At 42.5% G+C, this 25,438-nt stretch overlaps 3 protein-coding genes across 3 annotated transcripts; 1 reads left to right on the top strand and 2 right to left on the bottom strand.

The window, feature by feature from the left end:
• Positions 1 to 2,363: 2,363 nt before the first annotated feature.
• Positions 2,364 to 7,643, bottom strand: Vha14-2 (Vacuolar H[+] ATPase 14kD subunit 2). The gene is made up of 7 exons (XM_089476657.1): positions 7,489 to 7,643; positions 7,345 to 7,426; positions 7,054 to 7,259; positions 6,579 to 6,994; positions 3,884 to 4,137; positions 2,931 to 3,811; positions 2,364 to 2,706 (listed from the first exon to the last, which is right to left on the bottom strand). Exons 1-4 carry the CDS (start codon positions 7,540 to 7,542, stop codon positions 6,962 to 6,964), a joined length of 375 nt encoding a protein of 124 aa, XP_089332783.1. The 5' UTR covers positions 7,543 to 7,643; the 3' UTR covers positions 2,364 to 2,706; positions 2,931 to 3,811; positions 3,884 to 4,137; positions 6,579 to 6,961.
• A 10,747-nt stretch (positions 7,644 to 18,390) lies between these two features.
• LOC108620450 (Odorant-binding protein 83g) lies at positions 18,391 to 20,200 on the top strand. Its single transcript, XM_089476272.1, is given in 3 exon segments — positions 18,391 to 18,578; positions 18,639 to 19,034; positions 19,367 to 20,200. Coding segments are annotated over 3 exon segments (1,131 nt in total). The 5' UTR covers positions 18,391 to 18,515; the 3' UTR covers positions 20,039 to 20,200.
• Positions 20,201 to 20,291: 91 nt separating this feature from the next.
• Positions 20,292 to 21,756, bottom strand: Obp83cd (Odorant-binding protein 83cd). The gene is made up of 3 exons (XM_089476269.1): positions 21,614 to 21,756; positions 20,835 to 21,164; positions 20,292 to 20,732 (listed from the first exon to the last, which is right to left on the bottom strand). Exons 1-3 carry the CDS (start codon positions 21,653 to 21,655, stop codon positions 20,385 to 20,387), a joined length of 720 nt encoding a protein of 239 aa, XP_089332395.1. The 5' UTR covers positions 21,656 to 21,756; the 3' UTR covers positions 20,292 to 20,384.
• Positions 21,757 to 25,438: the final 3,682 nt, after the last annotated feature.

A 25,438-nucleotide genomic window follows, 5' to 3' on the forward strand; every position in this document is an offset into this window, starting at 1 on the left:
TACCCCAAACGCCATTTTATTGTTGCTGCATATGTGTAGGCGTGTGTGTATATGTGTGTGTGTGTGGCACACTTTAGACAGCCATTTTTATAGAAATTTTTCTGCACATTTTTGTGGCCGCCTGTAGCAAAAAAGTCCAATTTCCATTTTCCATTTTTATTTCCGACTAAATATTTGCAATTGTTAGTTTTTATGCATTTTTATCTATTTCTATAAGCGCAATTGTATTTACTGGCTATAGTCTGCGACTTCTTTTTACTGTTTCAATTGTTCATATATCTGCGCGCCGTATTACATATTTGTTGCTTTCTTTTTCGGCTGGCATTGCGGCTCTAACTCTGGCATAACACAATGCAAAAGCCATTCATTTGTTATGCATATGAAGTAGACCAAAACAGCGCTGGATTGCGGCAGCAACAAAGGCATTCCTGTTGGCTGACTGACTGTGGTGCTGGTGGTGCTGGTGGTGCTGGTGGTGTTGCAACTGCAGTTCAAATGCTTGGCAAATTGGTGAGGCGCTTAAGTGCGGCTTCCGCTAGCACAAACAAAGCCGCATTACAATGCCTGAAACTAATATGCCAAACTATTCCAAATTATGAATTACATTACGAAATGCCACCGTGAAGTTGGCTTTATAGCTCTAGTTCGGGCATGTGATGGAACATATTATTATGCATATGCAGGGCTTTAGGGGCGAGTCCCTAGAATGCAACTCAATATACTGGGATTAGTTCCCTTTAATTGCAACTTGGATAAATGGAATCGACACTTAATGAAATAAGGAAAACTCAGTTTTTTAATCTAATCATGTTAGTTCTATGATATTTATTTGCACAGCTTCCTTCCGCTCTCTTGTCCAACAAAAATTAATTACAAACCGAAAGCCAATACGCTGGCTACTTACTGGATGCAATAGAGAATAGGGAATCTAATTTGTTAATCCGCTCGACATGTCGATTGACTCGGTGCCAATTACTTGGAAAACCCCAAGCACGCGTCACAGCTAAAAGCTGCTCAGCTGCCTAATCCTTGACTCGGCTCAGTGGGTGGCGATGCTGGCTGAAGGTGGATATTGCTCTGAGACTGTTTCACTATCCAGCATGGCAGGAGGCATTCAATCAAATCTAACTGTAACGCCATAGCAGTGTCTTCTGCTGCTGCCATTGCTGCTGCCGTTGCTGTTGTTTCTCTATGTGCTTCGAATACAAATTAGGTAAAGTGATGGCCACCCACGACATGCCGGAGACAAGCAAATAGACACGCCTCCAATCAATGAGCAGAACAACGACATTCTTGTCGACGCTGTCATTGATGAAATCGACTTAATTTAAATTCAAACTAATTAATTAAATGCAACGGCATCCGCTTGACTAATTCAAATGTCTGCTTGCAGTCGTCTAATGCACTCCATAAAGCCATTTGTCAGCCTTCACCTGAATAAATATATGTATGCATGTAGATATATGTTGCGCTATGTAGTCTGTGGATTGCTATAGACAACAACGGGCGCTGCTTAGGCTAATTAAACGCACAATTTGTGTGTACGGGCCAGTCCTATCACGGTCTTAACAAGGGCCAAGTGCTCAATACAATATATGTGTCAATATCTCACTCCAGACAGCATCAACTTTGACCTCTCTCACTCTCTCCCCCTCTCTTTGTCTCACTCTCTCTCTCTCTCTCTCCCTCTCTCTCTAAGTCTATCACTGCTATGGCGAGCGGGCAGAGAGGCAGGCTGAGAGCACAGGCAATGGCAGTTTCAATGATTTTGTTTAGCTCAGTGAATCGGAGAATTGAGTTCAACACACATACGCCACGTGTGTCTGTGAGCTCTGCAATGGCACACACGAACGCAACGAGACATTTGAATGTCTGTCATGAATTGATACCAATTTGCAATTGTTAATGAAACGCTTTGTGCTGTGCCGATTGCACTGCACCACCAGTGCCACGCCTCCGGGGCAAAAGCCCAGCTCACACCCTATAATATGTATAACTGAAACGATATCCCAAATACATACATATGTATGCACGCACACGCACACACAGCTACCCGCCTCCGGGTGCACTTCAATCTTCGGCGTTCATTTCACTTTCCAAGCTTTCTTTGACATTCGAGTTACAATTTGGCCAAGTTTGCGCCTGTGTGTGTGCTGTCTGTGTTAATGTGTGTGTGCATGTATGTGTTTATTTGTGTGTGGGTGGCAACACTGAAAGTCTCCCAGGATAGCCACACGCCTCTCGCAGTAATTCTGTGTGTGTGTGTATGTGTGTGTGTGTGTGTGTGTGTGTGTGTGAAGTGGCCAGCTTACTCGTGTGCTTTTGCTCATTTCAATTTTGTAATTGAGAATAGCTCTTGGGAATAATGGAGATCAGATCATTTAATTAACTTTGTTTTCGAGCACATCGAGTCCGACTGCCACTGCTGCTGCTGCTACTGCTCATCTCCTTCTTCTTCTTCTGCTTCTTCTGCCATAGTGTCAAGTGCCTGCAATTGTCCGTGCGGGCATCTTTTGTGCTGTCTGTGCTCAACTGATTGAAGCTGCCAGCGTCCAAACGCAATAATTTTATGACTCCTCCCCAACTGCTGCTTCAGTTCTCTATTTTTGTTGTTGTTGGTGGTGGTAGTGGGGGTGGTGGTGGTGCTGCGACCAACCGATGGAGATGTTGCCTTGTCCATCTACTTGAGAGCTGCCAGTTAATTTTCTGTGGGCCAATTTCATTTGTTAATTTGCATTACGAATATTGCAAGCATTTTGTGGTCAATTTTCAGTATGATTATTTGTGCAAAATGCTCGTTTTGTAAAATACCCTGTAAATTCTAAATGTGTATAATTGAGTTATATGTTTAAACCAGTATATTTTATGCATATATATTGATATGTTTATATATTACAAAATATAAGTCAATATACTTTTCCATTACACACCTGATTTGTTAAATCTAAGAAAGAAGTTAACACTTCGACCGTTTGCAACTTTATTTATCATTTTCATTTATGTCTCTTCTTTTCTCTTCTCTTCTATCTTCATTTATACCCATCATACCAAAGCGCTTATACAGAGTGCTTGGCAGCCACACTCTTCAAAACAGCTCCTTTGTTCACTTCTGGGTTTTCTTTGCAGCTGGAATGTTAAAAATGTGGTTGCTGCTCGTTGCAGTTGCTAGTTTCAATTTGCTCTTGAAGTGCTCGTCAAGCGGCTGTAGAGATATTTCAGGTCCCTGCATCTCATTTACATTGGCTAAGTATTGTGTTTTCTCTGGCTCTTTGTTGGCTGCTGTCTCAGCTTGCTCAGTCTCTGTCAGCCGCTTTTATTTTGCACAATTCATTTTCTCATTTTCAAATTGCATTCAGCTGTTTGTGTTTAAGCGCTGTCATGGTTATTCAAAATTACTTTCTTTTTTGAATAATTTTATTTATATTTTTACGCCATAGACGCTGCAAAACTTTTACAGCCATCCACTGTTTATGCAGCCATAGAGCAGCCTCGACGACTTTTGTCATTCATTTGTTTATTCGTTTTTTTTTTTTTCCTCTCTTTTACTTCAAACGAAAGTCAAAAGTCGTATAGCAAAGCGTCCCCTATATCCTCCGGCCAGACAATTGACGCTTCTGCTTGTGCCTTGTGCGACTTGTATTTTAATTTAAAATAGTTGCACTCTGCCAGCAACTGTCTCTGCAACATATGAGGGCCCAAAGGTATGGATATATGTATGATTTCGGGCTCAAGTTATCAAGCTCCAGACTTTTTCCTCTATTGCTCATTAAAAAATTGAAAATATGGGAAATAAATATGAATCGCTGGGATACTGATAATTGTGAAAATCATATATAAATAAAATTATTATATAGCACACAGACAGAAAATCGCTAGGTCTTACCCTTTGGCACTTGAGAGTTGAATCTCAAGAAAGAATATCTTGCGAGCCTACAAACAAACAAACAGCCTGGTTTATCGCCTATGTAATATAGCCCACTGATTAGTTAGATGATTGAACTAGACCTAGGAGAAGACTCTGATTCCAACACCGGCTCCTAAGTATCTGCGATATGTACAGTCTTGCTTCGCCCAATCAATGTATTTTTGGACTGCCTTAATAAGTATATTCACTTAACTTTTGCTGTCTAAGATAATCTAAAAGGAGTCTTCATGTAATATTTAAAAAGGCTTAAAAAGGTTCATAGTTTTTCATTAGCACACAATAAAATCTGGTTCTAGCATTCGTACGTTTATTGGAAAATTCTGTACCCCAGACAAAGCTATATAAGGGGACCCTTGCAAGGGCGGAGAGAGGTGGGCAGAGAGAGGTGGGCAGAGAGAGGTGAGCAGAGAGAGGTGGGCAGAGAGAGGTGGGCAGAGAGAGGTGAGCAGAGAGAGGTGGGCAGAGAGAGGTGGGCAGAGAGAGGTGGGCAGAGAGAGGTGGGCAGAGAGAGGTGGGCAGAGAGAGGTGGGCAGAGAGAGGTGAGCAGAGAGAGGTGGGCAGAGAGAGGTGGGCGGAGAGAGGTGGGCAGAGAGAGGTGGGCAGAGTGAGGAGGCCTCAGTGACCTTGAGCAAAGGTCAGTGGACCTTGAGCAGAGGTCAGTGGACCTTGAGCAGAGGTCAGTGGACCTTGAGCAGAGGTCAGTGGACCTTGAGCAGAGGTCAGTGGACCTTGAGCAGAGGTCAGTGGACCTTGAGCAGAGGTCAGTGGACCTTGAGCAGAGGTCAGTGGACCTTGAGCAGAGGTCAGTGGACCTTGAGCAGAGGTCAGTGGACCTTGGGCAGTGGTCAATGACCTTGGGCAGAGGTCAATGAACTTGGGTAAAGATCAATGACCTTGAGCAGAGGTCAATGACCTTGGGCAGAGGTCAATGACCTTGGGCAAAGGTCAATGACCTTGGGCAAAGGTCAATGACCTTGGGCAACGGTCAATGACCTTGGGCAACGGTCAATGACCTTGGGCAACGGCCAATGACCTTGGGCAAAGGTCAATGACCTTGGGCAGAGGTCAATGACCTTGGGCAGAGGTCAATGACCTTGGGCAGAGGTCAATGACCTTGGGCAACGGTCAATGACCTTGGGCAACGGTCAATGACCTTGGGCAAAGGTCAATGACCTTGGGCAGAGGTCAATGACCTTGGGCAGAGGTCAATGACCTTGGGCAGAGGTCAATGACCTTGGGCAGAGGTCAATGACCTTGGGCAGAGGTCAATGACCTTGGGCAGAGGTCAATGACCTTGGGCAGAGGTCAATGACCTTGGGCAGAAGTCAATGGGGAATTATTGTATAGTTATAGTATAGTATAGCATAGTATAGTATATTGTGGGTGTGGAAAGGAGAGGGACAGAGTGGAAGGGCGCTTGAAGGGAATGGAGAAGGACAGGAAAGGTGTTGGATTGGTTGGAAGAGAGGCTAGTTTATGGTATAAAATAAGGGAACTATGCCAAAGGCATCGTTATTAAAAACCAATAAATGCCGGAGAATCTATTAACAAGCCGATAAATAATCAAAAATTAGTCAGCATTTAGATCGCATGTCCAACAAGAGGCCTGCTACATGTATGCAACGCGATTTTATTGCCACTGAAGGACTCTCGCAGCAAGCGCCACAAACTCAATGGCCTTTGTTAAACAGGCTATTTATCTGCAGGCAATGGGCTGGTCCCAGGCGGAGCATGAAGTAGGGACGGTAAGGAGCTGTGTGTGGGTGTGGCGTTTACAGTTGAGTTGTGCAGTCGAATGCATTTGGCAGATCAAACGATATGCGATTACGTGTACGCAGTGAACGCCGCCTGCTGCTATGCCCACAAAGCAGGGTGGGGTGGTGGGTGTTGGGTGGTGCGCAACGACTGTGACATCTGTGTGGTTAATTAGGCCCTGGAAAATCGTTGCACGCCATTTTGTTGTCAGAATTTGCGTACCTGCAGTGCTGGTTTTTGACAGTTGGCCATTTGGTTGCTCTCAAATTGCACGGCTCATTAAATTTCAATGGGGCGCTAGGCGCTATCTGTGGGCCGCATATGATGTGTGTGTGTGTGTGTGTGTGTATGCTACGATTTACTGCGCCACATACTTCCAGGCGTCGATTTGTGTTGGCTGCTCGCGATGCACTGCCTACTTTCTGGCGGCGGCAGTGGCTCGCCACGCCCACTCCGATGCGCGACATGCCACTGCTAGAAGGCGCCAAAAAGTTGTCGCAACTTTTTGAATGCCTTTTGCGTTAACTTCTTGGCGCGAAAAGTTTGCTGCAAAATACTTTGCGCAAATATTGTTTTCGCATGCTTTTGTTGCGCTAAGCGCTCTACGAAACTGTGTAGCCCAGTGTAGCTAGCTAGCGCCCCACCCCAGATGCTGCACAGTAATTCAACTCGCTTGCAACGTAAATTGTATCAATGTGCGCCGTCTTTTCATGAGTTTGCTGCTACTTTTTGTTGTGTCTTCTCAACGTTGCACCATCCCTTCTCTCTCCCTCTCTCCCCCTTGCTCACACTCTCTTCCTGCTTTTCATCTCTTTCTATCTAGTTGAGCTTTTGTTTCCGCCCTACGCTTTGCCATGTATTGGCGTTTTCAACGCTTATTTGTATCGTTTTCGCTCACTTTGTCGTTGCGTCTGTGATGGCTTGAGCTGTTGTTGCGGTTGCCAATGCAACTTGCAGCGTGCAGCGTGCAACGTGCAACCCTTCTTGTTTGCCACAGATTTTTGCCATTTTGCCTGCTGCTCTTTTCGACAATTTCCTTAAAACGCAAACTTGAAAAACTTGCACGAAATATTTGCGGTGCTTGTTTTCTTTGCTTTCCTTTTCTTGGCTTTTTTTTCTCCCCCGAAAGTTTTCAAATCAATTGTGCCATCGAGTTTGTAACACTGACAAAAGCCTTTCAAAGCGGATGCCATATGCTATGAGCGTCATATTTAATACAACAATTCGAGTAATATAAATTGAAAGCGGAATTATTAGAAGAGCTTCACTGTACAGTGAGCACTAACGGCGACGCTTAACTGGTTGAAGTATGCCCTGCGTGACGGACAATGTATATAATTTACCTGAAAGGAATTTACTATCTCAATACTCACACGTGCTCGCTTCAAGATGGAGTCCTTGTGGACATCGTAGGCCTGCTGCTTTGAGGGTATCTCCAGCACAGTGGGCACTGGCAGCAGATGCTGGTCGATGGTGGCACGTATCATATCCGCGTATATCTGATTGATCATTATAATGGCAATATCCTCGCGTGCCACAAAGCGCTTGAAGCACTCGTCAATGGCCTCAGCGCTCGTGTCTGCAAATCAGCAAGAACAACACGAAAGTTTTGAGTGACTTTCAAACTATGAAAGTGGATAATTATGCAGCAGCTCGCAAACTACCTTTCTCGACGACCATAAAGTTGGGCTGACGCTCACCGTCGATTTCGCCAATGCCGCCAAGCAGAAATCCTACGCAGGTGTCCTGCAACGAGATGAAGGAGACCAAATGTAGAAGGGGAGGAAGCGCGCAAAGCTAACGCCCACCTCGTCGCCTATGACAGCCATGAGTTTACCATCTTCAAAGGAACTGTCCGACATTTTGATTGTGTAAATTGCTCCTAAAATGAGGACTGATCGAATGAGGCTTTACAAGTAACGAAAACTTATAAATCAATTAAAATTCAATGATATACTGATTCATCTTGAATTTTTTATTTTTATTTTTAAATATATGATTTTTTCTGGCCATCATTTTATGATTATGAATCATAAAGGATTACGCTAAAAAGAAGTATCGAGAATGAAATTAGAATTGTGAGTACTCAGTAAGTAGTTTATATTTTAATAAATAAATAAACTTTAATTTGTATTAATTCCATTTCATACTAAGCCAGAGCATAATGGAAAGTATTAAATAAAGCTTAACTTTGAGAGGATATTAATCTTAGATAATTGCCAATCAAATTAAATTCAATTATTATCTAAAGGCCTTTAAAATGCAATCAATGCAATTAATTTAGGCTAGATTATACCATAATTTTTATTTTTGAATGCGTAAATAAATAACTGCTCTATTATATATATAAATTGTACATTCATATTGTGAACTATGAAAAAGAACTCAAACCAAATTCATAGCAGAAGAATTTTAAGTAGATTAAATGATTTATTAAATCCTACTTTCTGATAACATTTCAATACAAGTTTTTAATTAGAGATGCTAAAAGTGTAGCCAATGAGTCCACATTATTTTATTACCTACAAAAACCGGCTTAAAGTAAACAAAAAATAGCTCGGCAAACGAAATATATAAATTGAATAATCGTCGAAATTTTGCTGCCATCAAAAATGCCGAAAAATGAACAGCAGCAATTCAGTCTTGATTTGTGAAATAATTTTCACTGCGAAACGTGCTATTAAAAAAAAAAAAAAAAAAAAAAAAAAAAAAAAAAACATAAAAAAGAAGAAGAAGAAAAGGCGGGCGTTGCTGCACTTGACAGCTGTGGCGCATTTGATGGCAAATCGTTGGCTGCACTTAGCTGTTGCTGTTGCAGTTGTAGCTGCTTTTTATTTTTATTTTTATTTTTTTTTTTTGTATAGCTATGTGAAGCGTAAAACAAGTTTTATAATTGTTTAAAATGTTTGCTGCCAACGTCCATTGCAATGCAATTTTATAACGAATTTTGTCAGTTGCTGCTCGAAACTTAATCGAGAGCAACAACAAAAACAGCAACAGACATCAGCAACAAATTTTGTGCCAAAACATTTGCAGCTGCCCCCTCGAGAGGCCCCAGCGCTGCAGCGCCTTGACTCGCTGCCACGCCCATTGTGCTTTTTACGCAATGTTGCGCTCGAAAACTTTAATGCTGCGACAGCTCCTAATTGGATTAGATAACTTCTCAAAAGGGTTTAACACACACAGAGACGCACGCACACACACACACATAGACACACGCAGCCATACGCACACACAGATAGCCGAAAGCGCACATTACGCATACGCCGCATTGTCTCTCTGGCAAAGTGAATCGCTTCAAATCCAAAGCCGGTTATGTGCACCATTATACCTTTACTTTTCCCTGCTGCTGCTGTTGTTGTTGTTTGTTGTTGATGCTGTTGTTGTTGCTGTTATTGTTGTTATCTCATTTGCGTTACGTAGATCCGAAGCAACAACGACAACAACAAGCCCTACAAACCTTTGCGCTACATTTTGCTAATCGTTGGACAAACTTTCAACAATAGCACTTTGCCCTCTGCTCTGCCCTGCCGAAATAACAAAATATTTTCGAACTCCAATCGATTTTTCAAATCAGCTCTAATTGTTTACATATCATTGGTTACTTCAGTGTTGTTGTTGTTGTTGCTGTTGTCATGTGGCATAACTAATTATGATTAATGTATCGCCGTAAGCCCGTGACATTTACAGTTAATTAATAATTGAGACACCCGGTCGGCCATACATCTGATTCATATACGCGAATGGCTATTGCAGCGCCCTGAGGTGCATTGAACCTTTGCACTCACTCGCTAACCAACTCGCGCTGCAGACGCACAAATTGCCATCAATTGGCAAATTCAATGCGCCGAGCCGAACGAGAACCAATTCAAAAGTTCCGATTCATAGCCCCAGTCCAAATCCGCGCTGGCCGCCTGACCTTTTTTCACTCTCCTCTATGGACAGCAATTCACGTTAGCTTTGCTGTTAGCTGTTAGCCAGTCAGTCGTCGGCTAACTAACCAGGCGTTGCTGCTGTACAAGCAAGCGCAAGCAGCAAGCGGCATTTTATGCTACCGGTTTTTTCTTTTTTTTTTTTTTTTTTTTTATTAACAGGCAACAGCAGATAACAACACAACAGACAACAACAAACTATGAATTCAGTGGCTTTTGGTTTTTTAAATATGGTCATGGTGGCATCTAATATGGTGCTGCCTAGAAAATTTTCACTTATGCCCGGCACGTTTTGCCTATTTTCCTCTTAAGCACTAAATACTTTGGGTCAAGCTCTCGAAATTGTTGAAAATTGTGCTTGCATATGCCGAGCGAGGCGAGAGGATTAGCTAGAGAAGGCGGGGCAGCAATACATTGTTGTTGTTTCCTATCTGGGTGATTCAATGTAGCGGTGTTTTCTCTCTTTGATTAGAATAACTATGTGGCAAGTGCTGATGTAGAATCTCAGTTTCGCTCTAAGCTCAACAGCTCACAATGTGGCTCAGAAATAGGTCTATAAATAAACAAGAATTACATTTACATGTTTGAAGGTAGGCAAATGATAAACATCAAATCGTAAAATCTTAATTTAGATTGCGATTTATTAAAACCTTAAGAAATCTCCCATTCTATAGCATTCTGAGAATATTTTGATTGGGATATGATATTTCGTTCTATAAAATTTCTGAATTCTTATTCATATTCCAAATTTGTCAAGTGCAGCATAAATATATTATCCATAAATTATTGTTATTATTATTATTATTATTTTTTTTTTTTTTTTTTTTTCAGTTACATTAAGTACAGCTCTTTGCTCTTAGACACTGGAGTGCATGTTAAATTTACACATACATATGTATTTCCTTACTCTATTCAATTGTTCACTAATTTAATTTATCCAGACTATCCAATAAATTAGAGGATGTGCTCTTGTCATTCATCATCATTGATAATCAGATTTCGGTGCACTGCCAGTTTAAGAAGCCAAAGCTAAATGCATTCTAAACACAATAAGCAAAGATATGAGTCAGTTGATGTTGAATATGTGGTGCAGACATTTCAACACTTCCATCAGCCACCTGTTTGTTAGCACCACATATAATGCACTCAGTTGCGGGTCTTCATTCCCGCACATTTTGGCCATTGCTCTTGTTTATCTATGCCTGTCGCCCTTTCATTTTTAGGTCTTTTTGGTTGTTTTGAACTTTAAAGGCATACACGCTTGTTATTTGTATAGTGCTTGAAAATAGCATAACATTTGCGGGCTTATATAATAGGAGTACGAGCGCAAGTACGATTACAGCTGCCATGCCAACTGGGTTCGTCGTCGTCATCGTCGCAGTCCGTGTTGTTGTCGTATGCACATCACGCAAATCAAGTCACACAAAATTCGCAATACGCTTTCTTCTTGAACCTTTCAATGCGCGTATCACGCTGTTGTTGATGGTTGCTGCTGCGACTGCTGCTGCTGCTACTGATTATTCAACAATTTTTATTGAAAGCTAAAGAGGCGTGCAAAACATCAACTACAACAACAACAACACAGCAAGAAAGCAATGAGCGAAATGTCAAATGCAGGCAGCAGGCAGAGAATACATAACAGCAAAGCGACATTAGTGACAACAACAACAGCAACAGCCTCATCAATATGAACAGAGATGCCAGGCTGCCATTCACTTGGCAAAAGTCTATAAGCACTATACATTTATGTATATGTGCTTATTTATATAGCATTCACTATAGTTCGATTCAATCGAACTGTAAAATTAGCATAATGACATTATAATAAACCAACGATAGCGACAGCAACAGAGCGATAAATGCAACATTTGACGTTTAGGGAAAGGTTTGCCAGGCGTCGAGGGCAAAAAGCATTTTCAAGCCAATTCTACACTACAAATCTGTTCGGCGGGTGTTCGTGCGTCTGCATGTGTGTGTGTGTGTGCATGCATATGTGTGCGCAGAGCTAACTGTATAAATACGACATTTGGTTAGCTAAAGTTTTAGCCAGTGGAAGTCGGCTGGAATTGACTGTACAATACTCTGTTTAAAGTGCATTAAGGGCGTAAGCAAGGTTGAGAAGAGGTTGAAAGAAGCTGACTTTGGCTAGAAATACTTAATGTTAAGAGTACTGAATTAGAGTAGAATATGGGATTGACTTGATGTATCAATTTGTAGTAAATACATTGAAAATTGTAATGGCAGGAACCTTTTTTTTTTTTGGGTTTCCAGAGATTAAAGAAGATTAAAATTAAAGATATTAAGTTGAAGTTCCTAAATTTATGAGATATGATGCTAATTTATGCATGTCCAAAGCAGTTCAACACAATTAACCCGCTAAACAAATTTTAAATATATAATACAATTTTATTTATTTATTTTATTTTATTTTAAAAAATATATTCATTTACTTAAATATATTAAAAAAAAAAAAAATATATATATATATATATATATATAATATATATATATATAATAAATAAAATATATTATGATATATATAATTATATATATGTTATATGGAAATAGAATTTAATAATATATCCATTTAAATCAAAATTCATTAAGACTTAAAATTCCTTGTAAATGATTGATGTTTCAATTCTTATTTACTCACCTAAAAACCGAATCAACTCATTTCTACAACATGAGTAGTGCATACGAATTCTGCATACGGCTGGCTGGCAGCCAAAAATTGTGTCAAAATGCATTGAACGCAGTTTCATTTGTTGGGTTGATAACCTCCGCAATGTCCAGCGAGTAGAGCCCCGTCCGCCCATTCATCCGTTTGGTCGCGCATGTCGCGTATTTGTCGATTCCGTTGACGAACTGGGTCAGTGTGCGGGCAACGGTGCGACAACCGTTAATAGAAAATGCATTAAAGCTAAATCGAATGAAATATATGGCGGCGAGGCATTTGTTCCAATTCTGAGAGCATGCCACACATTAGTCTTAAGTAATGGCCTCTCTGCCCATCACGTGGCGAATCAAAATTTATCAAAAACGTCACGTAATTACGAAGCAGCCGTCACCAATTGACAAACCCAACTCACACTTGCAGATACAGATACAGATACAAAGATACACATGCTAGAACCAAGCTGTGACTTCTTTTCAAATTCCCAGCCAGCTGCCTGACGAATTCACCAACAGATGCGTTTGATTTGTGTTGCTGTTCCGATTCCCGTGCCCCCTGTCCCATGCCTCGTGCCCCGTACCCCTTGTTGCCGCCTGCCACAGCGTCTTCCACAGACTCAACGCCATTGTCGTTGTCGTGTGTTGTATCTTATTTTATATTCCAATCACAAAAGGCGTTGTCAAGCCAGCGACAGCAGCGCCAAAAATTGTTGTTGCTAGCCGAACCCGTCTTAGCCACTGAGTGTGTGCATATGTGTGTGTGGGTCTGAGTGTGTGTGGCTGTGTGGGAGCAGGAGCTTCTCAAGAAGTGATCGCCACGTCAACTGCTCTTGGGTTTGGCAGCCTGTGGGGGCACGCACTCGGCAAGCTGCTCAGCTGCTAATGGAGTACATTTAGTGTTGTCGCGTTGACATCATTTGCGATATACAATATATCAGAGTGCAAACAGATTTCAAGCTCTACAAGTGCAGAAACAGTTAAAAGCAATTAATAGTTGAGTTCGCTCTAAAAGCGATAAAGACGGGATATCAGTCGGTCTATTCCATTGATTGACTTCTTTATGAAAGATGAGGAAACACTTAGCAAACTCAGCTGGGCATGGCTGCACATTCCAAAGCTCTCTCATAATAATCAACAATTTATTATAGTGTAAGTGAATTATAGGAAACCAGTTTACCATAGTTGAACTTAAAATTGATTTATCTGAAGTTATCATCAATATTTGCAACGCTTTTGACAATCGGCTTCGCCTGCTAGCCAAGCCCCGCAGACTTATTATATATGATTTTTTTTCCAATCCCTCAATTGGTTTGACTTTCGATTGGATGACACAGCAGAGTCGGCTCTGCAGGTTACATTTTATAGCCCATCACTGAAGCTGTTGCTGTTGTTGTTGTTGTTGTTGTTGTTGTTTGCTGGCTGGCTGAGGCGTAGCTCACGCTAAACCTTTTTCAAATGGCTGCCGCTTAATTGCCCATTTAAATTAATATAAATTTCAATTTGTGTGCACACACACACATGGGCACACCCACCCACACACACACACACACACACAGCCACAGTGTGTTTTCATCGAATGGCTGGATTGGCAATATGCAAAGCACAATGTGCATATGTTGCCAGCACCGCCTGTCAGCTCGCCCCTCGCCGCCCCACCACTACCCCCAGCCTCCTTTCATCCGCGCGACACGCGACGCGAGCTGTAAAAGAAATGTGAATATCAGCGCTTATAATACGCATGAAAATGAAATAAAATCGCATTTTTGTGATTGATTGAAGCATGAGTAATGAAAAATTGAACGCGCAGCAGGCGAAAGGTGTTGTGGGCGGGGCTGTGGCTGGGTTGGGTGTGGGGGCTACGTGTTATGTATATGTCTGCATGACTCTGATTTTATGCACTACATTACCTTTGGATTTCAATTTGAAGCAAATCAGGCAGCAATTTACCTAAATAAAAGGAAAATATGATGAAAAACTGCAAGCACATGGGCTCAACAGCAAGCGCAAACGAAGAAGAGAAAGAGCATTTCTGCAGTCTTCTTTCTTTTCTTTTAGTAATAAAACTGTATACAATTGAATTGAATTGAATTGAACTGAATTGAATTGAATTAACTGTGTACATGTGTGTGCAGCTGCAGGGCATATCCTTATCTGTTATCTATATATAAATATCTCAATCTAAATACAAATCGCTGGCTGCTGCCTGATGACACGCACGTAAGCTGAAGCCGAAGCTGAAGACAACGAAACTTCCCACTAGGCAAACAGCAATGACAACATCAATACAAATGACGAGCTGGTGGTGGGGGTGGCTGCGAGGGCGATGCGTCTAAGCTAAACAAAAGTTACGAGCCATATTAAAATGTCATCGTGTCAATGGTGCAGACGCTTGACCAGCACAACCGAGAGCTCTCGGAGCGACCAGCAACTAACGACGACATGATGAAGCGTAAACAAACATGTTCAACTAGCAGACAGACGGCGAACTCCATAGGGGTGTCTCAGCGTGTGTCTCTGTGTGTGTGTGTGTGTGTGTGTGGGTAAAGTAAAACAAAATGAAATTTTACTTTGCATTTGAAATGATTTCCAGCAGCTGCAGCAGCAGCAGCAGCAGCAGCAGCAGTAGCTACGTCTCTCGTCCACACACATGCTGCAGATTTTTATTTGTATTTCAAATGTTTTGTGAAAGTGCCAGCAGCATTTGAGGCCAGAGTCCATTTGCTAAACGTACTATGAATCCGTTCCTCCGCACCCCTAACAGTATTTTTTATTTGTGTGATTTTTGCAGGCTCGTAACTTCGACTGCGGCCCACTCAGACTGCCCCAAAACTCAACTTGTGCCGAGGCTGAGAAGTTGGCGACTCCCAACCAACAAAAAATAGAAAAAAAGTAAAATTAAAAAAAAAAAACTGCACAAACTAACGTTTGGGCAGGGAGGGGAAAAGGAACTGGGCAGCACATGACTTTCAAATGCTGCAAGTTGTAGCTGGAACTGTAGCTGGGAGTAGATGACCCGCATGAAAATGCTGGCCCTGGCATATTTTTATGCCGCAAGCATCCAGGACAAATGGCTGAAATTTTTGCTGCTGCGTCGCTGTTGATGATGATGATGATGATGCCAACGACCAGCAGAGGAGCAACAATGCCACTGGGCAATAGGCAATGGGCAATGGGCAATGGGCAATGGGCAATGGGCAACGTGGCTGCCTGCAGTTAGCTCCCGACATGTGTACGTGGCTGGCCTGCATCAGTTCAGCTTGGAGCCAGCAGGGAGAGAGCGAGCGAAAAAAGGATCCTTAGCCAGCTCGGACATATTTTCTTGCTGCAACCTTGATGAGGGGCGGGCTGGGGCTCAGTTTAGGCAGTGCCCGGCAAAAATATAGAGAAATTGAACAAGTCGTTTGTCGGCGGCCCTAGAATTTATGTGTGTGCAGCGCGCTGCCGCTCGAGTTGAAAATTAAACATTGCGTATACGCCTAGGTGCATAATAATTCATGCCTGGCCCAGGCAGGCAGGCAGGCAGTCAAGCAACCTAGCTGCCAGGCAGGCAGGCGGTCAGGCCACCAACCAACTGCAACGAAATTGTGTGTAAAATGTTTTAATATGAGCTCATAATATACGAGCCAAAGACAAAGAGCAAGAGACAGGCGGCCGCAGCCAATGGGAGGCTGGGCTCAATTTCTGATTTATTGGCAGTCGAAGAAAACAAAAATCAAAAAACATACCTACATATATACCTATGTATATATATGTATAGCACAGAGTGTACGTGGGTCAGAGAGTGCCGTAAGTGTGTGTTTGCTATCGGCTTGAAAAAATGTTATTGTTTAGTTTTTGGCTGCTTTGCTGCTGCTGCTGGAGCTGGTGGTCAAGGACTTCGATATATATGCCTAAAATGGCTGCCGTCCGGATATCCTGTGCCACACGGCCTGCATGCACACGATGTCCAATTGAATTTGCATTTGACCACTACTACCAAACGCAAACAACAAGAAAAAAAAGCAAACAACAAAAAGATGAGTCCATGCATTGCATGCAAACAAACGCAAAGCATCGTGTAGTATTGCATGTAGCTTTTGGCATTTGTTTTTGTTGCTTTTGCTTTAAATTGCCATACGACTTTGCTGTTTTCTTTTTTTTTCAATTTTTATTCGGAGGGAACAACAATGAAATTCTATGACGTTGACTTTATGTTTTCAACCATTTTACAAAAGTTTAACAAGGTTAACCAGCTTTAGCTCTAAGCAGAATAAAAGACGCTTTGTTTCATTTTAAAGCGATTAAATTTTTATTGTATTTCTTACTTTCAATCGAATTTTTAACTGTATAAGCTTTATTGAATTTATTCTAAAAAAATTTGCAAAAAAAAAAAAAAAAAAAATAAATAAAAACATTTTTCAAAGAGAATAAATATATTAATTTTCATCTAAGCCCAATAATATCCTCAGTTAAATGCACTCCTATTTTTCATTTTGGAACAACAAAATTTAATATTTTGCATGTGTGTTTGAGAAAAAATGCATTTGTGAAGCGTATTGCAAATATTTTTGAGCTGTTAAATAAATACTAGACCAGGTAATGGCAGGTGGGTGGACGCTGGCTGTGCCCCACAGCAGTTTGTTCAATTTATGGCATCAAAGTTTAAAACGATAACTGAAAATGTTGACCCTAGAAAAGAGTCGCAGGTTGATGACCACCCCATAAAATGCCATGCGCCCAGCGAGGAGACATTTCACATATTCATATATATTTTTCAACATTTTTATATGGATTTATTTTTATTTTTATTTTTATTTTTTGTTTTAGGACTTTTGTTGTTGAACTGAAAGCAGTGGCTGGCAGCTGAATCGTGCAAGGGGCTAACGGGGCATGCAAAATACATAATTGTTGCTCAAATAATGGGAGATTTAATGCAAGAGTGAAATTCAATCACATCAATAAATAAATTGCATTAATTTATTTAATGCAATTAAATATAATCATAAAATGATTGCAATTGCTCTTCAGACACTTGAGAGCGGCTTTTATTATTGAACATACAAATAGATGTCAATCAAGAGCCGTAAATTGTCTCTGGCAGACAGGGCCATTTATAAGCCTTTCACCGACCCGACTACGTCTCTGAGCTTGGGTTTAAGAACCTCGGCGCACCAATGACAGCTGCAATGGAAATTCCCTCAGGAGTCGCGCCGTTTCTGTTGTTGTTGAAGTTGGCAATTTGTGGAGTTTGTGCACCGCCTGCCGTTAATTACACAAATGCAAAAGTCCGCTGGGCAGCCAAATTGGTTGGTAATAAATAAATTCAATTGAATAATTTATTTAATTTATTTGCGGCTCTGCAGCCCCGACAAAACAAAATATCAACAAAATGTTTTGGTTTTTGTTGTCGTTGCTGCTGCTGCTGCCGTTGCTGCTGCTGCTGCTGTGTGGCAGGTAAAAACGGCAGCGAGTGCCCAAAACAGGCTAACGTTTATTTTTTCATTGCGGAAGTGTGCAGCAAATGGCCGACGAGGTGTTAGAATTTGCAGCAGCTAAAAAAATAGCAAAGCTTCAAAATAAAAAATAAATAAAAACAACAACTCACATATTTCACCAACAACAAAAACACACTGCTTGTGTGTGTGTGTGTGTGTGTGTGTGTATGCGGCAACGACCAAGTGAATTTGTGGCACAAAAACAAATCGTTTAATTGGCTCAAACAAAACGTAACCACTACGTACTAAAGCCACCGACGTCGCCGCCGATTATATAACACCAGGCCAAAACCAACCAATGCGCTGCCCAAACAATGCCGTTGACAGCAGACTCGCAGCCGCAGTCGACGTCGACGTCGACATCACAGCCGCCGTCGCAGTCTTCGCCGTGGCCCAAACCCAAACCCGTTTGCTACACTTACCCGTTTTATTTTTCTTCTTTTTTTTTTTCTTTTCTTAAGAGCAAAACTGACGCAAGGGTATCAACGGAGCACCAACTCCACCTCCGCCTCCACCACTTGCACCACTATTGGACAATCCCCATCCAGTCGAACAACGGGTTTAGCATGTTGTTCACTTTGGCGTCTTGGCTCTGGTTTATTATCTAGCCACAGCCGATTGGCTACACACAAATTATGAACAGAAATCTTGGCTCGCTTGGCACATTCGCACACAGGCCCTGATAGAAGTCGGTCCAGTTCCACTCGCAATCGCAATCAGAGTCTCAGTCTCAGTCTCAGTTTTAGCCTAGAAATGAAAGTCAACGCTTTATTGATCAGCTTTGCAGTTGTGTTGGCAACAGTTGCCGTCGGCCAGGTAACTGAACGTGCCCTTGGCTAGCCGAACTGAGCCTTCATATTGACAACCTCCTTTCAGGTTAGCGCAAAGTTTACGATACGCACGCACGAGGACGCGGTGGAGGCGCATGAAGAGTGCCAGGAGAAGTACAACGTGCCCGAGGACATTTACGAGCAGTACCTGAACTATGTGTTCCCTGAGCACCGTCGCACCGCCTGCTACGTGAAGTGCTTCGTGGAGAAGATGGGCCTGTTCGACGAGAAGAAGGGCTTCAATGAGAAGGCAATTATTGCGCAGTTCACCGCGCAGAACTACAAGGATCTGGAGTCAGTGCGCCATGGCCTCGAGAAGTGTATCGATCACAATGAAGCCGAATCCGATGTCTGCACCTGGGCCAATCGCGTCTTCTCCTGCTGGCTGCCCATCAACCGCCACGTCGTGCGCAAGATTTACAATTAAGCTCCAACTAATTATGTATGTGATAAATTCAAAATAAAATATTCTTGCCCGAGTACAGCAGAACCACAAAACTTAACCCAGTACGAACTGCTTCGGGTGGTTCATGCGGTTCAACTGCTGTGTGATACATTGAACCCGCGGATTAATCTCAGCTGCCTGATAAGCGGATGCTGCGAGTGCTCATGAGCTCAGCGCTTGTATGCGCACAGCAGTTGAGATTGTGCAGTGCGAGTGTTGAGATGCGTCTGGCTGTCGGCTTATTGACCTTGTGGCTCGCTGGGGTGCGTCTGCACAGCATCAGTTAATGCGGCATCTTTTAAACACAACAATCCCCTCACATTTTGCAGGCTTTGGGCGATCTCACGGGCGATGCGCAGATTTTGGAGAAATGCCTGGGCAGCATTAGCAGCCCGGAGCGCATCGAAAGCGACCTGCGCAAGCTGGCGAAGTACGCGAGCTGGACCAGCGAGGAGGTGCCCTGCCTGATGCGCTGTCTGGCCAGCGAGAAGGGCTGGTTCGACATCGACGCCAACAAGTGGCACAAGCAGCGCGTGGCCGAGGAGCTGGGCGCCGACATCTACAACTACTGCCACTACGAGCTGCGGCGCAAGTCGCGCGACGCCTGCAGCTACGCCCATCGCGGCCTGCGCTGCCTGAAGCAGGCGGAGCTGCATGCCGGCAACAGCATCTCCACCCTGATGCAGTGCAGCGGCCAGCTGAACGCCACCAATGTCCAGATGCTGCAGTACAGCACACTGAAGCCGAAGGAGTCCATTCCCTGCCTATTCCAGTGCTTCGCCGATGCCATGGGCTTCTATGACGAGGCGGGCAACTGGCGCCTGCTCAACTGGCAGCAGGCCTTCGGTCCCACCCACCAGGAGCACCAGCCCGACTACAGCCTGTGCCGCCTCTCCGATGAGCAGCGCAGCCAGGCCAGCAGCAAATGCGCCTGGATGTACGACGAATATCTCTGCTGGGAGCGACTCAATGGAAATCTCAATGGAACGAATCTAGTTTAGACACATTTTCGACTCTGACGCAATCTTGTTTTAGAATTTGCAGCTCAAGCGCTAATGTAACTTTATTGGCCATAAGCTGTGGCTGCGTCAGAGTCGAATCGTGCGTATTTTGTGTAAGATTATCGATTATCTCTTTTATTTTATAAATAGACTCAAACACCATTTCCTGCTTTTTCTATTTATACCATTCCAATGTTCTTCAGGCATTATCAGCGGGTAGCTTGCATCAGAAGAGAAATGCAATACACATATATTACCTCCATTATATATACACATTTCTTGATTTCGACTCTGCAGTTGGGCATGTAGGTAACGTAAAATAAAGTTAGTCAAAGAGCATTTCCATCTAGACGGCTAACACATAGCAGTTGAACTGCTGGTAAATGGTGGCGCAGAGATTACGACTGCGACGCTGGGTGCAGTTGGCTATGTGGGCGCCAGGGAGGGGCACGCCCAGTGATTGGCGCATGGCGGGTATGCGCCAGCGTCGGGTGCGCTCGTCGAATAGCTGCATTTGCGAGATGAAGCAACGTGTGAAGCAGGGTATCGGCTCCGTCTGTGGAAAGTGGGCGTAGTCGGCCATGCGATTCCATTCGAACTGGTCCACCTGCTGCAAGCACTTCTTCATCGCCGACTTGGCAGTGCGCGTGACATTTGGCATCTTTTCGATCAGTATGAACGGATCTTTCTCCAACTGCAAGTAAACAACAACAGGCCCATGTAGTAGAGGCAACTCGAGCAGCCGCCGCTATCAGGCCAGCGGTCAGTGGCCCACGGTCCGGCTTATCGCACTCACGCTGACAATGCAGTGAAAGCCCGCATAGGCGTGCTCGCAGCTGCTCTCCTTCTGCTCAGGGCCCAGCTTAAGCCGCTCTTTGCACGCCTCGAAGACCGCGTCGCCGAAGTGCTGCCTGATGCGGCGCTCGTCGAAGCCCTCCAGATCGTGGTAGAACTCGAACATCTCGTTGAGGTAGCACTGCGTGAAGCAGGGCAACTCCTCGTAGCTCTCCGACCATTGGGTGTATCGCTCCAGGCGCTCCACATTTTCCTCATTGAGTCCTCCATAACTGCTCAGACACTTCTTTAAAGTGCGCTGCTCGCCGTTCAGCAGCCCCCAGCTCGGTAGCTTCGAGAATGCAGAGAGAGAGAGAGAGAGTGAGAGAGAGAGAGAGAGAGAAAGAGAGAGAGAGAGAGCATTATTAAATTGAACAGAGTAAACAGAGGAAGCCATATAGCTTTCCCTGATACAGAGATTTAGTGATAAGACAGCAAATATAACACAACACAATATTAGATTAATTTAAAGAAAAGTAGAAATTTATATACAAGAACTCTTTACTAGCAACAGTTTCAAGTTATGTTGATACTGACGACGTTATCAGAAATACAGCTTTATAAGACAATTCAAGCCTTCACATGATATTTATATATCCATTCAGAGATTTACAACAGTTTTCCTTCTCTCTCTTTCTCTAACTGTGTCTATCTTCCTCTCATATTAATTAAACAAAAATCCACTGTTATAAACTGCAATCAGCTAATTCAGTAGGCAGCTGATCCTTTTCCAATTCTTACCACAGTCAGACACAGGCATGTTGCAAGAAGCAGCAGACGCATGATCTCACTAATGAGTTCCAACACCCTCTAAGTACGAGCAAATACTGAAAAGCTGCCAAAAATGTCAGCAACTCAAATTCACAAATTTTAGTTGGTTCTATTGATAATCCGAACTGGACTACCTAAGGTTCACCGGAGTGGCCTGATAAGGGGTATACATTATCAGTGGCGCGTCAAATAGTTCAAGTTTAGAGCTGGCTTGTGCAAGAGTTAAAAGTTGTGCCATCTGAGAGATTCTCAGTGGGATTGCCAAAGAGCAGCATTACGCGATGGGCGGGGCACACCTCAAATGGCTTACGCAATGGGCCCGACCCAGACCCGGCCCAAGCTAGCTGCATTTTTATACCCTGAACCCATTGAAAATGGGAAATCAGGGTATAATGGTTTTGTGAAAAAGTATGTAACGGGCAGAAGGAGGCGTGGCAGACCCCACAAAGTATATATATTCTTGATCAGCGTGACGAGCTGAGTCGATATAGCCCTGTCCGTCTGTCCGTCCGTCCGTCCGTCCGTCCGTATGAGTGCGTCGATCTCAGAAGTTATAAGAGCTAGAAAGCTGAAATTTGGCATGTATGCTCGTGAGTACCATACGCAGTACGAGTTTGCTTTATTTTTTCGATAAATTGTCCGATAACTTTTTTATCGCGAATAATCGAAAAATTGATTTTGTTTTTTTAGCCTAATTTTAACATTTTTAGACCTGGAGTCTTCAAATTTGCGTTGTATATAAAGTTAATCGATACAAAGATTTTGTAATTTACAGATTTTGGATACCACGCCCCCTTTTCCCCCAATTTGTAAAAAACGCATTTCAAGTACTAGAGACTTGGGCTTTGGAATATACACACATATTTACCATATGATTACGTATAAAAAGTTTCATTAAGATCGTATGTCTACAAAAGAAATTATTCAACAAATAAATTCTCATAATATGGCCCACACTGCAGCCCAAGCGCAGTCGCTGCTTACTGCGCAGTTAGCAGAGCGCAGGCTTATGCGTGCGTGTGGATGCATGTGTATGTATGTGTACATAAAAGAAGTGCAGAATGATTAGAATATCAGCTTGGAGGGTTCAGGGTATCTCCTAGTCTCGACTGGAGCTTTCTTACTTGTTATTGATCAACACTTGCCAATGAGGTCACATACAAATCAACCACTTGGACTCTTTTTTTCATTTGATATGTTTGTGTGTGTGTGTCTTCGACTGTTAATTGTTTTGATGTTTATTTGTTGGGTTTTGGCATTTTGCCTGGCCAGTTTTCAGGCATTTAATAATATTACAGAGCGTTGCTATTGCTGGTTGATGTTGCTGTGGTTGCTGTTGTGGCTGTTTGTAAAGGAGCGACATCGTCCCACTTTACGCATATTTGAGCAACCGGATTTCTCGAGCTGTTGATGTTTCGCCAAAACATGTTTAACACGTCGCGCAGTCACTTCTGCCCAACAGCGCACGAAAATCTTCATCTTCATCTCCAGCTTCAGCTTCAACTTCAGCTTCAGCACCATCTTCATCTCCATCTTCAACATCTTCATCATTATCATAATGCTTGTCATGATCATCTGCTTTATGTGCTACCGCATCTCAAGTAATTGCAAGCGAAAAGTGGTTCTGCCATGCCGAAAAATATGAAATAAAATAAAATGAAACCACAAGTGCCTCTGCCACAATCCTGAATCAGTAGATCGCCAAGGCACGTTTGTTTGCACACTGTGAGAAAATCATTTGAGTGTTTGCAAATCATTTTGTCTGAATGAGGCTTGAAAATTTGTGGCATTACTTCAAAACTCTCACTCTGTCGATTGCCATTCCTGAAGAGATTTCTGAATTGAAAGCATTTCAGCAGAGTTGAACTCCAACTGGAGTTCATAGTTATACAATCGGTTGAGACAAAGCCAGATCAATAACTTACTCTATATCAAGATATTATGAATGAATATATAATATGTCATATTTAGTTGATTGTAATTGATTGAATATCTGCCTTTCTTAACCTTATCTCAAAAAGTGTATTTTCATGATTTTAAATAAAAATAAATTCTAATAATTTCTCTCATATTGCCACTCATAACTTACCAAACATATTTTCCAGTGTAAGTATTTTTAATTTCTAATTTATTTTCGTCTCCTATTTCTATTCTCTATTTCTGTCAGCTGCCAGATGAGCGCTCTGCCAAGACTTTGTTTTGCGCTGAGTTCTCAATTAGAGTACTGTTAATTGGCTTTTTGTTAATTCATGATTCTGCTCAGTGTATTGTTATTCCACATGATTCCACAATTTCTTTCGCAGCTCTCGGCCGCTTCGCAATGACCTTGGCTTGTTTTTTCTTGCGTGTTTTTAGCCATTATAAATCCAGTTTGTTTTTTCTTTTCATTTTCATTTATTTCTTTCTTGTTTTTTTTTACTCGTGTATCAATTTCTGTTTTATTTATTTTTTTTTTTTTTTCTTGTCGCTGGCTCGTTTCCTCTCTTCTTTCACTCTGCCTTTGTCAATTTGTACAAATTTTCGTTATATGGTTAATTGTTATACGGCTCGATGCTGCTGCTGCTGCTGCTGCTGTTGTTGTTGTTGTTGCCAAACAGCTTTTATGCTGAATGCAGCCTATGTAGCAATGCTCATAATGATGCTAGTCATGATAATGATGACGATGATGACACACAGCTGCAGAGTGGGACACTGACTGAACTGGCTGTCGGGGATGAGCTGGCTGCAGCATCATCTGCGTCTGCAGCGTCTTCTTGGCCTGACCTTTGGCAATTTGAAATGCAGGTTTACAGCTGTTGCCCGACCCGTTGGAATATTTTTGTCTGTTTCTGATGGAATTGCGAAACGCTCTTTGGCTGTTTAGCATTTTAATGGAGCTTAGCATGGATTTGAATATAGATTTATGCTGCTTGTTTTACTCCGTTTTTTGTTTCTGCTTCTGTTTGAGTTTTGTTTCTTTTGTTGCTTTCTTTTGATGCGCAGCCTGGCTTTGTGTCGCAGCGTCATGAATTTATTGATAAGTTTGAAATTTTCAACGTTTCTTTTGTGGGATTTCAAGGTTATAACCTAGTTTTTGGCAAAGGCGCGGATTAAAAATAAAACTAAAAAAATAAATAAATAAAACAATGCATATTTTATGGGTGAGAAATCGATTCGAGTTCGATTCGTGCATGTTTAATCCATTAAATGAAACAACTGCAAGCGCTTTGATAAAAAAATACACGATACTCAGATAACAGAGAAGCGTCCTCGGTTTACTTTCTGGCTTTTGAACTTGGCCAAAATAGAAGCTGCAGGACGTTATATATGCATTTACTATATACTCGAACAAGTGAACCTCTCTTGCTGTATTTCGATTTTAATTGAGATCTGGAGAAGCCAAAGGAAATCGCAGTATAATTAAAAATACATCAGCTCGTTGGGCAAGCTGTTCGCGATTTGCGTCTGGAAAATGGAAACTGAAAGCCGATTAGTTTTTGGCCAACAAATATCAAGTGCTGGGAATGGCCATAATTAAAAATACATCTGTGTGTGAGTGTGTGTGTGTGTGTGTGTGTGTGTGCTTTGCAAGTGAATTGGCGAGATGGCACCGCCCAATGTGACAGCTGCGACCAATTGCATGGACAATAGAAGCAGCCAAAAGCTGAAGCCCAAACTGAAACAGAAACTGAATATGAAAATAAAATCAAAGCCGAAGCCGAAGCCGAAACCGAAACCGAAACCGAAAGTGGGCCCAGACGCAGACAAAGAAGTCAACAACCTGCGCGTGTTTGTTGCCTTCAATTTTGGCGCAAA

The sequence above is a fragment of the Drosophila arizonae genome, chromosome 2 (assembly GCF_054131065.1).
Source record: "Drosophila arizonae isolate 15081-1271.41 chromosome 2, UAZ_ARI_1.0, whole genome shotgun sequence".
NCBI lineage: Eukaryota > Metazoa > Arthropoda > Insecta > Diptera > Drosophilidae > Drosophila > Drosophila arizonae.

Coding starts and splice junctions, on each gene's coding strand:
- Vha14-2 (XM_089476657.1), bottom strand. CDS start 7,542: ATGTCGGACAGTTCCTTTGAAGATGGTAAACTCATGGCTGTCATAGGC. Junction 7,427..7,488: donor TGGCTGTCATAGGCGACGAG/GTGGGCGTTAGC, acceptor ATCTCGTTGCAG/GACACCTGCGTAGGATTTCT. Junction 6,995..7,053: donor CCATCTTGAAGCGAGCACGT/GTGAGTATTGAG, acceptor TCCGTCACGCAG/GGCATACTTCAACCAGTTAA.
- Obp83cd (XM_089476269.1), bottom strand. CDS start 21,655: ATGCGTCTGCTGCTTCTTGCAACATGCCTGTGTCTGACTGTG. Junction 21,165..21,613: donor CATGCCTGTGTCTGACTGTG/GTAAGAATTGGA, acceptor GCATTCTCGAAG/CTACCGAGCTGGGGGCTGCT. Junction 20,733..20,834: donor GCTTTCACTGCATTGTCAGC/GTGAGTGCGATA, acceptor GTTTACTTGCAG/TTGGAGAAAGATCCGTTCAT.